The sequence below is a fragment of the Oreochromis aureus genome, linkage group 7 (assembly GCF_013358895.1).
Source record: "Oreochromis aureus strain Israel breed Guangdong linkage group 7, ZZ_aureus, whole genome shotgun sequence".
Lineage (NCBI taxonomy): Eukaryota > Metazoa > Chordata > Actinopteri > Cichliformes > Cichlidae > Oreochromis > Oreochromis aureus.
The window spans coordinates 1,814,317-1,827,386 of NC_052948.1; the positions used below are offsets into that span (position 1 = coordinate 1,814,317).

Consider the following 13,070-nt stretch of genomic DNA (forward strand, 5'->3'; position numbering starts at 1 on the left):
TCTCCCCAAGCGTACTCTAAGAACCGGGTCTGGGTACCCTTGCCCCTGGAGGGGGAAACTGCACCCAGACCCAGGTGGGTCTATATTTTTCTAAGGTGAAGTCTGACGTTAGAATCTTTTTCACAAACCTATTTTGACTTAAATACTTAAAAAAAGAAAGAAAAGGACTTACATTAAAAACTTGGACAGCTTCGAGTGGGGTGGAAGCTCCATGTGTAATTTCAGCCGAGTGTCTGTCACTCAGGGATCCCATAAAGAGCCTGATCCAGGCTTTGGTCTTAATTCTTGCCTCGCTGGCCTTTCTGGTGCTGCTTCTCTCTGGTTTGCGTGACATTATTCTTCTAACCTTCATAGATTTTTTAATTGTGTTTGTGTCTGTGGTAAAAGGAAAAAAATGCAGAGGTCAAATTTAGAATTGTGGTTTAAAAACACATATTTTTATTCCTCATACACTGAAATATTATTATTCTTATTTTACGTCTGGCCATTCTTGTGTGAGCGGATTGCCTTTTTCTCTTGGTCCTGTTGGGGACTTCTGATGCCCACGGTGATCTGCTCCTTCTTAGTCAGACCTCACAGCCTTGTCCCACCCCCCCACATTATTGGCAATGGCACAATCAAGCTGCCAATTATTATCTACCTCACTGCCCTTGCTAGCAAGCTGACAGTATGGGCAGCATTTGTCTGGCTGGAACATACAGTGCCTGTCTGGCTGGGCTGGATCCTGATCCCTGCTTACCAAATATTAGAAAACACTTCTTCCATATTAAAAGTGTCATATGTAAGGTTAGAAAGTCATGTAACACTAAACTCTAACTTAAAATAACATGATTTCATTAAAGAACTAAGCCAGTCAATGAGCAGTTCTCTTATCACATTCACAGACGGAGATCTACACAGTGTGGCAGATGTGTGTTTGCAGGAAACCCCAGTCTAACTGACAACGTCTGTGGTGTGTCCCATCCTGGGATCTTCTCAAATGTGGTCGTCTCCAACTCTTACTCCACCTCCCCTCTAATTACTGACTGCTGTTTACCCACCAGAATTCCTCATATTTAACACAGTTTATACTGATTAACATTCAGGAATTAAGTTGCTACTTCCTTTGATACGCTACAGATGCTTTCATTTCAACAGGATCTGACAGTGACGTCGTACATCTTTAAGACTCGACGACAAGTGGCAGCTGCGTCACCGATCTGTGTCCAAGAACCAAAAAGACTTCACTGACCACATGCAACCAAAAATGAGATGGCAGCTTAGCGGTAATGCGGTATCGAGGATAGCGGTATGGGAAATATCACGGAGAGAACAATAAAATGTAGAATAATAACAGATAAGGTCTGTGACACAGATGTGCTAAGACTATTTTAGACAGATACCCTTCTCGTCAGTCTGAAACTGCAGAGCTGAGGAACGTTCTCTTGATGTAAACATCACTGGAACCAGAGGATCAAAGACTCATGACGACTCATGGACGCATGTTATAGTCTACAGATGGTACAAACCAATGTTTTGGTGTGGTCGTGACTCTATACAGTAATTCATATTTTTAGTGGTTTTCTAATGTCTAATTATGCAAGCTGTTTTCTGTTGTTTGCCATATGACCTTGTGTCGTTAGCTTCGTCCACCAGTATTTAACAGTTCTGGGCAAACTGTTAAAAACTAAAGAATGGACCTTTAAAGACTCGCCCACTAAAATTCCTTAAACAATTCAAGGTAAAAAATAACATGCTTGTTGCACAGCAAACGTCCAAATGAATCTGATCTGTGAAGCATGTTTCGAGCTGCTTCTGGTGGCCTAGCCCTGACCCTTGACCCCTGCTCATCTCAGTGAGATATATGCGGATAAGTTGTGGAAAGAGAGTCAAAGGAGCCATATCCAGTAAATGTACAGGATCATACACAAAAATGCAGAGTTCAAGAAACACCCTAGCTACATATTACACCACTTATATATGCACCTAGCCTTGTACGCACATACTGTATCCAATCTGGAGATGAATTCTGGGCAAATTTGTTTACAGGGAAAAGTAAATCAGGATCAAAGTATCCTTTAAAGTTCTCTCTGCTTGAAACAAGCTGTGCACATGTACTTGGCTCTGGAACAACAACAACAACAACAACGACATTGCTTTACAAGACAAAAGAGATAGCAGCGATTAGCATGTGCAAGCTACAAAACATTAGAATATCCTCACTTGAATGATTGATCTTGCTCGATCCAGCGTCTCTCCTCCCCATGGTGCTGATGGGAGGGGTGCTGTTAGCTGACAGCGGGTGCTTCAGTGTCAGTCTAAAAGTCAAGCCTACGTTTCTTAGCCATTAGCCACAGTTAGCTTTCATTGTATGTCAAACATAAAACTGCTGTGTAAAATTAGCTGTGAATTAATGAGGCCCGAATCAGCTAAATGTGGATGAACAAGTTGAAGACATCATATTTCTATAATTTTAGAGATAAAAAAAAAAAAAATCCACAGGTTTGAAAAATTGTTCATACTGTCTCCTAAAGTGACGGATTTTATTGCAAGCACTACCGTCTTCAGCTGAAGTAAGATATAACCTACATCAGTGGTCCCCAACCTGGGGCCATGGACCAGTACCGGTCCGTGAGTCGTTTGGTGTCGGGCCGCGAGAGTTGAGGCTCGGGTGTGAATTTTATGGTTTTCAGGGTTTTTATCGTTAACTCGGTTTCCCTGGGTCTTTTCCCATGTTGTAGCTGTGCGTCTTATTTTGAAAGAAATGTTCACGTGTTACCATAGCAACCAGAGAGCATTATGGGGCAGAGAGGAGGATGTTACTCTCAGTGTTGTTGGCGCATTTCAGGAGGACGCTGCTAATAAAGTTACACAGTTACACACTGAATTCACGTTTATTATTATATTTACAAAATCCCACAGTTTTTGTCTCGGTCGTATCGTTTTATTTTGTTGTATTTACCCGCCACACCTTAAAGGCCGGTCCTTGAAAATATTGTCTGACATTAAACCGTCTGTGGCACAAAAAAGGTTGGGGACGGCTGGACTAGGGTCTATTTGGTCGTCTCCTTTGAAGTCACACTACAGGCAGGTAAACCACTGCGCTCTGCCTCTAGAAAGTTATTCTATAAAAATGGACCCCATCCAGAGATTTCAGCAGACACTGCTTTAACACAGCCACATTTCATTACCCTAACACTTCTTTAGTACACTTGATTCATTGATTAGCCAATGAGGTGTCCACCACCTTCATATGACACATCCCCACTCTCAGTCACTCTGGAGATTAGTGTGACAGTATGTCAGTAATAATTAAGTCATTTTTTGAGATTTTCAACAATGACAACACAATACAAACCAGAAAACATGCTGAAAATATGACTACAAAAACACCATTTGGGTCTGTAGCATTCTATAGTTCATGAAGATGCAACAACCTTTGATAAACGTCTCCATGTAGAACTTTTAACAGCTGAAACATCAAAGCTTGGATCGGTGCCACGTTCTCCAAGTCCGAGTGACCACTTGTCTCAGCTTGGATGTGATCCTAGAAGTTTTTGACATCGATGTCAAAGAGACAGACAGTCTCATTCAGACAAACTGGTTCCTTCCTGGCTCAGCTCTCTTGTTCTCACAAAATCCAACACATTCATAACCAAACAGTGGTCAACAACACAAGAGGATCAAAGACGTAGAAAGTCTGCGATTCATAAGGAGTGCTAAAGGGTTTTCCATAATACTCAACACTAAATGACAACAAATCAGTAATGTGCAGCTGGGAAATATCATTCACGATTTTAAGCAGCCATCTTCCATGATGCACACTCTTGTGAACTCAATATCCTGTACAGTTAAAATTCTGCTGTTGCAACGGGCTTCTGCTGTTTTTGGCTTTATTCTGGGGGAAAACACCTGCAGTGCTAAAGAAAGATCGCACTAAGTCAGCTTACATGCACAACAAAATGTTATTCATTTATTAGTATTTAATTGTGTTTAACACACTCAGGGCCAAAAATTAAAAACTGCAAAAACTTAGATCACAAAGTCACAGAACTGGAGATTTGACAAACTCATTTTAGAACCACCTAATATTTGTTTGCTAAAAAATTTATAGAATATTGTTCACAATCATCTTTATAACAATAACTTCTGTATGACATCCCCCAAAAAAAAAAAAAAAAAAAAATTCAAAATTTTATAAAGACCTTAAAATTAAGACAGAGCAAGAAAAGCACAGACAAGGCTGGATTGGTAATTTGGTATACTGAGTATTTGCCCAGTGGGCCCAGTGGGCCGACGGACTGGCCCGAAGGGTTGCTGCCCAATCACATCTCTTCATTTCTCTTCAGGAGCCAGTCTGTCATCAGCTAGCCGACAAAGCGCTGCAGCACGGTTACTAACTGACGCATGCAAGTCAGGCCACATATCTCCCGTACCAGCATCCTTACACTGGCTGTCAGTTAGTTTTCAAATTGATTTAAGATTTTATTACTCGTTTTTAAGGCGTCGCACGGGTTAGCACCCTCATACCTTTCTGATCTTTTGGATTGGTACACTCCTGCAAGATCACTGAGGTCTGCGGATCAAAGCTGTCCCGAGGTCCAGATTAAAGCCCAGAGGAGACCGGGCCTTTGCTGCGACTGCTCCTAAACCGTGGAACAAACTGCCCCGTCACATCAGGACCTCCCCAACATTAGACCCGTCTGAAATGCCACTTTTATTCCTTGGCTTTTTAAATCAGAATGAGCTTGTACTACTTTTGTCTTATTTCTTACTCAAATCTTCTTATTTTATGCTTCTTTTTTGAAATTTGATCATGTCCTTCTATGTTTTTATCTCTTTTGATAATCTTAAAAGTACAGCACTTTAGTCACCAGTTGCTGTTTTAAACGTGCTATATAAATAAATTTGACTTTGATTTTAATTGGCCGGACCCTCTCCTACCTTCGCTGAGCGCTCGCACCGCTTGTAGAAAACGTTAAAGTGTGGAAGAAGTGGTGAAAAGGTGGAGCTGAAAAGCTGAGAGAAAAACAATAAAAAGAAACTAAAAATAGATGCAGCAAAATGTGTCAAATTAACCGACACGTTAGCTGCTGGGCTGCTGCACCGTTAACAGTAGTACCAACAACAGCCAGCAAACAGGCCTCGCAGGCACAGGAGGCGGCTGCTGCTGCTGCTAGCACCAGCCGTGGCGAGGTGAGGAAAGTGATGACATGAGAGTAAGAAAATAGATGGTGGGACATAATTATCAAAGGAGAGATTCAAAGATTCAGGTAAAATTTGACCATGAGCCACCGCTAATGCTAACAGCAAAAGTGTAGCTATGAACTATCGTAACATGCAGCTGTGCAAAAAGAAATGACCCAACAGTAACTGTACCAACCCGATTAAGCCCCGTTTCAATATCTATAATCAAACAATATTAAATATGTACATTTATTTACTTTCGTTATCTGCCTGGTATATATATATGAGCACAGATGTAACTCATAACATTAACAACTCGACTCCATTAAGTGTCCCATTACCCTGGCCTAATGAGTGCCTTGGAACAGGCTCAGCCAAATGGAATGAAGTCATTAATGTTATTAATTACACCTGTGCTTTTTATTTTCCTGCAGACCTCTAACATCAGCCTCTGATCCCGTCAGTATTTTAAAGCATCCCATAACAAATCCGAGGTTTGTTTCTGGCATTCAAGATGACAAAGGTTCAGATTTGTTCAGTATCCAAAGAAATCCCTATTAGTTACACATTAACAGCAGAGTTTGAGGGTCTGGTACCTCGCAGAAGCGCTACTCGGAGAAGCTAATTCACTGCCCCACTTTCTGTAGTATAGTCCAGAAATCAGCCTCAGATTCTCACTGGTTTCTTAGCGGTATCCCACCCCTGAGCCCCTTATCTGGTGATCATAATGATCAGCTTCTAACTAAATCATACTGTATATGTTTTTATTCCCTTTATATATATATATATATATATATATACACACATACATACATACACACACATACATACATATACACACACACACACACATACATATATATATATATGTGTGTGTGTGTATATATATATATATACACACACACACACACACACACACACACACACACACACACACATACACATATATATATATATATATATATATATATATATATATATATATATATATATATATATATATATATATATATACATATATATATATATATATATATATATATATATATATATATATATATATATATATATATATATATATATATATATATATATATATATATATATATATATATATATATATATATATATATATATATATATATATATATATATATATATATATACACACACACACACACACACACACACACACACACATATATATATATATATGCTTTCTTATTTTTTTTAATATGTCTAACTATTGATAATAACTATTTTGGTTCTGCAAATACTTTGAAAAGTGGCTCCCTCCTAAAATCTAATTCTGGTTATTATGTTGATTTCTTTCTTTCCTGCTCACTCACATGTACATATGTTTTCGTACTCTTGTCTGTCTTTGTCTCAGTTTTTCCTGGACACACACACGCTCTATTATCTGTCACTCCAAGTCTTCTTTCTGCCGCTCACTGGCTCCTGGGAACATGTTGAATATTCATAACTGTCCTCTGATGAGCATGCTAAATGGGTGTCAGAATGATTTGGCCACATGACAGAAGTGGATTGTCTTTGATAAGCCCCGACTTGAGCCAGAACAAGGCGGCGAGGAGTAAAAGAGCGATAGGGAGAAAAGAGACATTGACCCCAGAAGTTTTTTGGGGGTTTTTTGGTTCTTTGTTGAACCGATCAGAACTTGGGTGTAGAAATGTTAAAGTAAGGCCTGGGCGGCAACGGAGGGGTCAGTAGGAGGGCGGACCCCTGTGGTGGCCCTGGGGGTGAAAGTCATTGTCACCAGGCTTTAATGGGTCCCAAAATTCCTCAACTGACCAAAACCTGTGAATGATTGAGAAACGAAAGACATTTGTGATTCAAATAAGTCCTGTGGGAGCTTCGCTGTGAGGTCTGGAGTTGGAAAAGGATCTCAGAGGAAACAAACGCGCTCCCATTCCAGCACGGATAAGCTAACCTGGTGTTCTTTTTTGCTACAATTTCACATTTTAATATTTTTACATCACAAAACTGTGGGATTTAGCTTGGTTTACTCTGACTGACGAACAAAAGCAGCGTGCACTTGGAAAATAAACCATTTCACTCGTTTGGCCACATGGCGGGGGTTAACATTCAGAGCACATGGTTAAAGAAAAGCACAGAAACATTTGATTTAACATTATAAGACTACAGTTTATTTACGTTTTTTGATGAATTAACATTAGCCCGTCTCTTTGTAGTAACAAAGTAAAAGTCTCCCTTTCCATGTATATTTAATAACAACACAGCAAACAGAGATTTCTTGATTCATCCGTTTGGAACAGTAGAACTTCGCTCGGCAGAACTGGACCACGCTCGGCACAAACACGTACGATTTCACACATATAGGAATTCTGCATTCCACGTAAAGCAGTCTAATCTGGATTTATGGGCTGAGTTGCTATGACGCTCATTTAGTGGGAGCACGGAGGGCTGGGATTACAGGCATAGTTTCCCCTGTCAACCAAACACTTGGCTTCACACTAAACCTTGATGGCAGAGAAAGACCACCAACCACCTGCAAACTAAAGCCCGTCATGATCTGCTGCAGGTAACCAAAATGTATAAAACATCCATTCACGCTTACGCGCAGCACAAAATCACAAACCTCCTTGTTAATCTTCAGTAAATCTGCCCCTGATTTGGCTTTATCTGTCTTTTGTTAGCAGGGCTGGGGTTGTAGAATGACAGGGGGTCACAAGGGTAAGACTTCTTTTCCAACATCTGCTTAAAGAGAGGCGAGCAAGGGTGGGGAGCAATGCAGGACAAGGGGCCTCCCCCTCCTCAGTTCTTGAGCACACCACCCCAACCCCCAACTCTGATATTTTTGGAAGTCTTTTTTCCTTTATTTTGCCTTTTTTCCTCTTTTCCTTTCCTCTAAAACCCAAATAAAGTGTGTGATGGATGAGTGAGCAGGAGCAACACCTCCCCCATCAATCTACAGGAGGAGGGGAAGGCTGTCCCTTTGCAGGCCTCCGGAGCACCCAGCAGCATGCCCCCCATGTCTGTCTTGCACACAGACACTGGATACACACATGCAGGAGCTTTATTACATAGTGGCCATACATACATAGCACCTACGAACACTCGCAGATGCAAATGCAGATGCAGTTGCAAGTTCAAAGCCTTTGCACTTTGCACACATACAGTGCAGAAATGCAATGACACACAAAAGCAACATTCTGAAACCTCAAGCCTTATCACAAATATGCATCCATTACAATTTAACAACCCCTTTAAAGCCCCAGCGACAGCAGATAATGCAAAATCTTCCCAACCGATGCACAAAGGAGAACATGTAACGTAAGGAGAGTGAGCAAGAAAAGAGTGTGGTGAAAGGAGACACCAAATGGTCCTAGTTAGTGGCTGCAGAGCGCAGAGATCACAACAACAAAGTCTCTCTGAGAGCACCACCAGTGCAATGATGAATTCCAAGAGAATGTCGTCACCAGGAGCCGGGGAAAGGCAGGGAAGTGGTTTAAGAAGAAAAAAGAAAACCTTGGTTTAAGCCCAAGGTTTGTATGTCTGTCTGTGGAGTTGCAATATGCATTAAACGTACTGTATACTGTGTAAATATGCATGCGTGTGCATCCAGGGGCTGGTCGGCAGGCTTTCGGACAGGTCGATCATATGCAACAAGATCACCACTGTGCGTAAGGAACTCAAACACATGAACCATTATATCATCATCCTGATAATAATACAAAGAATTTTCATTTAAAAACAAATAAAAACATAAATGCTGGCACAAAAGGTATGTCTTGAATATTTCAATTTTCCAACTCTTTACACACTCGTTATTCCGCTGGTAGGATCAGGAGCTTCAGCATTATGCCCGCTAATAAAGACGCGACGCTCGCTCAGACTTTCACTGAGTCAGATCAGACAAAATAAGGCTGAGATGACTTTTCAGATGTACCTTTGTCATCTGTTCACAAATCAGATCAACTACGTGCAAACGTGAAGAAGAAAGATGACATCTATGCTGCCTGCCTATTGCTGTTGAAGAGGTGGTGGAAGTACAGTGATTAGACAGTGCAATGACACCTGAATGCACAACTACGACTTGCTGATGTCTGTGAAGGTTCTCAGTCATCCAGGTCATCGTAGTCTAAGGAGCTCGGAAAGAGGAAAAGCGTCTGGACTTCTTTGAGTTGCTTGAAGACGTTTCACCTCTGATCCGAGAAGCTTCTTCAGTTCTCGGGTCAAATGGGACATCTGGGACTCTCCACCATTTGACCCGAGAACTGAAGAAGCTTCTCGGATCAGAGGTGAAACGTCTTCAAGCAACTTAAAGAAGTCCAGACGCTTTTCCTCTTTCCGAGCTCCTTAGACTACGACTTGCTGACCACTTTACTATAATGAGATAATGTGATGTATACGTGTGCATAGGTACCATATCTCCTCCTTTGTTTTTAAAAAACATTTAAAATAAATCCAAATTCACTCCATTTGCTTCACAAGTCATGGATCAAAGTATGTCGCCTGTACTTAACTTCCATTAGTGCCTGTGACAGCATCTGGGCTGAGTGTGTTGTTGTGTCTAAACAGTAAAAAAACCATTATTGATCCGATTGACACCAACACAGACTGTAAAGGTTTTAATCACACACGTTGTCAGAATGCACCTGAACACTCGTCCGTTGGCTTGATCAGGATCTGCTCTTATTTGAGGGGGAAGTGGCCACTGCTACATATGTGGATCTGGAGCTTGAGAGCTGTACCCGATCGTAAACAGATGAGTCACGATGGATATAAATGTGCTCACAAACACAGAAGCATGCACACACATGTTCACTTTATATGGTGGTATGTGTGTGCAAGGTTTATTTGCAGCCCCCAAACTTATCACGGGCCAAACCAAAGTCAGCAGACTTCAGGCTGCTTGATGTGGGGACGAAAATCCAGTGTTGTTGTCATTTTTGCTCGTGGGTCGGGCGAGGGCTTCCGGTATTTTCATGCCACAATCGAGTGAGCGGTTTCCCAATCTGTGTTTGGATACAAAACGGACCACCACACGACAAGAAGTTTTATAACTGCCAAGACTTTGAGTTTTTCCTTCCCAAACATGTAAATTTGCTGCATTTAATTATCTGCTGAAGTGACAGCATTGTGTCATTCAGACATAAGTCACCGTTTAATGTTACGGTTTCATTCCAATGTTCCAACAAAAGAAAGCAGGAGAAGGTGCATGCATGATGTTGCATGGACAGAAAACTGGTTGCACTTGCAGGAATATCCACTGTCGGCACACGCAGCACAAAGCGTGTTGTGCACTGCCGCAGTGCGTGATGCCTGCGTTTCAGGTAAAAGCTTAGAGAGAGAGCTCTCTCTTTCTGCACTAGAAAAAGTCAAAAGCCATCACTAGTGAAAGCTGTGACATCAAATATTAAAATCTAGATGTTTTGGCTATTTTGGACATTCTTCATCTTTTAGTGAGATGAGCAAACTGAACAAGAGGTGCAAATTAGTGATGTGCATGTGAACGCACGTTCATCGCTGCGTTGAGTGGTGCATAAAGTTTGCTAGTTCCTGCCTGGTAACTTTTGAACTTTTGAACAATGAACATGCTTTTCATTCATACACAAAGCAAACACATTAGATGCTGTCAGAGGAAGCCAAGAATAGCCACGGTGGAACTAAAAATACGAGTTATCACTGGCACACACTGACTCGGTGAGAGGTAGGAGAGAGATGGAGAGATAGAAGTGGAGAAACAGTGAGAGAGATAGCTTAAGCAACAGCTGTGAACATTTTCCGTTTGAAGTGAAACATTCCTGCGTGCTCGTGGCCCTGCACACTCCAGCGGGCTTCCTCTCAGCTCCATGTGGTATTTGTCCCCAGCTAAGATCCAGGGAGTGGGAGAAAGAGCTGCAAACTTTCCCAAGGATACCATCCAGCCACATGCCACTCTTGTCCTCTGTCTCAGAACAGCCTTCCTCCTCTCCAGCTCTCCTCCTACACTCCCGACCTCTCTTTACTGCCACCTCACCTTGACCTGCGGCTCACCAGTGGACCATCTTTAGCTGTAACTGCCAGGTTTGAGCCCTTTTTTATCATAAAGTGAAAAAGGTTTTGCCTAAAGCTTAGCGATGTAGAGTCTACTTGGACGTGAAGTGACCGCAGCTGGACGTTCATTAACAGGAGATCATATTGATTAAACTTTGTCCGCATCTTCTGTTGTGACACAATTTCAAGATCTATAATTCGTGTTAAGGTCACTGGTTAAAGGTCACAGTATCATCGCCATTTCTGGTGCTTAATCGTTACTTGTCTCTCGGGTGTTAGCTAGCAAATAATCGCTATGGAATAAGAAAAGGAGAGCGGCTAACATTTGGGTCTGTGCATGCACGCTATGAAAACTGGCAGCATTGCACAGAATGAAACGGCGACATTTCCCAAAACACAACATTAAATGAAATCATCCTGCTCATGCATACAAAAGATGTTACGCGTGATTGATTTTGAATTTTTATACCATTAAATCTAATTTTTTTTTTTTGGGGCCTGTGAAGTGAAATGCGTTTTTATTTTTATTTCTATCATTTTTGTTGTAATTGAAGAAACTGAAGCGTTTTGAAGTGAGATTGTGGTTTTGTTTGGAGGAAAGTTTGCGCCTCAGGGTCACCGCAGTTGTGACTTGGCGTGTGCTGCCTTAAATGGACGCTAAGAGGAAACGTTTCTTCGCACAAGAAGAACTAGATGTTATAACTTCCTCTAGTTTCTACCATTTGGAATTTTCCAGTTATTTTTGTTGTTGTTACTTTCAAAATAGTTCGCTATAAGTGAACATGTAAATTTGAACATTGCAGGGAGATCCTTTTTTATCTGGTCACAGCGTTTCATAAACTTTGATTTCATGTTTCTTGCAGTAATATGACTTTGTAGCATAAATTGAAATAGCATTTAAAGATCTTCCTCCTCTCACACTGTCTGAACACCTTGTTCATCCAGTTAGCTAGAGAAGCTCAGCGGAGGTACATTTTTAGTGCTGTTTGTCTGTTTATCAGCAGAAGTATGCAAATGTACCATGGCCAAAATTTATGAAGCATGCTGGAGAGGTGGAGTCCAAAACCCATTACATTTTTCTGTGGCTCATGACTGCAACACGGGGCACTGGCTGAGTTTCTAAATGTTGCACAGCCTCGTGTATAATTCCTTCAAGGAACTGTCTGCTGGTGGGTCTCCCTCTGCTGCATTTTTCAGACCTCCTCACCTCCACGTCTCATGACAACTGTAACTGCAGTATGTGTGTGTCTGTGTGTCACCCCAGAATTGTGTCTGTGTGTCCTCAGCATCTTGGGTCTCCAGTTGTGAGAGTAACATGACACTTTGGCCCCAGCCCGTTGCCACAGATGGTAAGAGCACAACAGCTAAGCAACAAGAGGGAAGCACGGAGGAAGTGTTGTTATCACCAGCTGGCTCAGCGGCTCAGCCAGAGCAGTCAGTAAGACGAGAGCAGCGACAGGAACGCGTGGGTGAACACTATGTGTAGCCTATATAGAGGCCCCTGAAGTGTAAGAGGACAAGTGTTAGGAGCGTGCACATGTATACGCACTGTGCTGCTAGACACAGTACATGTATCCACAGCTGCATATATGTGCACATGTCGGTATGAGTATGCACAGCCTTTAATGCTGCTCAGTGCGGTGGCCCATACATGACGTACTTGCAGCCCTACGACCTTCATCTTGTTTGCGCAGCCTTCTGGGACGATGACAAGCTTGTGTGTTTGTTGCTGTGCTGTTTTTATCCCGATTACCCAGCAATTAAAACAGTTGTAGCGATTTATTAACCACTGATAAGCTACCTGCAAGGAAGTATCAATTAAAAAGAAAGTTTTACTTTGTGGCTTTAAAGCCAACTGGGTCGTCTGTCTTCATTTTCATACACTA

At 41.6% G+C, this 13,070-nt stretch overlaps 1 protein-coding gene across 1 annotated transcript in view; it reads right to left on the reverse strand.

Moving 5' to 3' along the window:
• The window catches only part of ccnd2a (cyclin D2, a), a 154,707-nt gene that overhangs the window by 94,261 nt on the left and 47,376 nt on the right, over window positions 1-13,070 (reverse strand). The window contains exon 2 of the mRNA XM_039614219.1: window positions 173-375. Within this exon, the coding sequence (XP_039470153.1) occupies window positions 173-352 (180 nt within the window). The 5' untranslated portion in view covers window positions 353-375. The remainder of the gene's footprint in view (window positions 1-172; window positions 376-13,070) is intronic.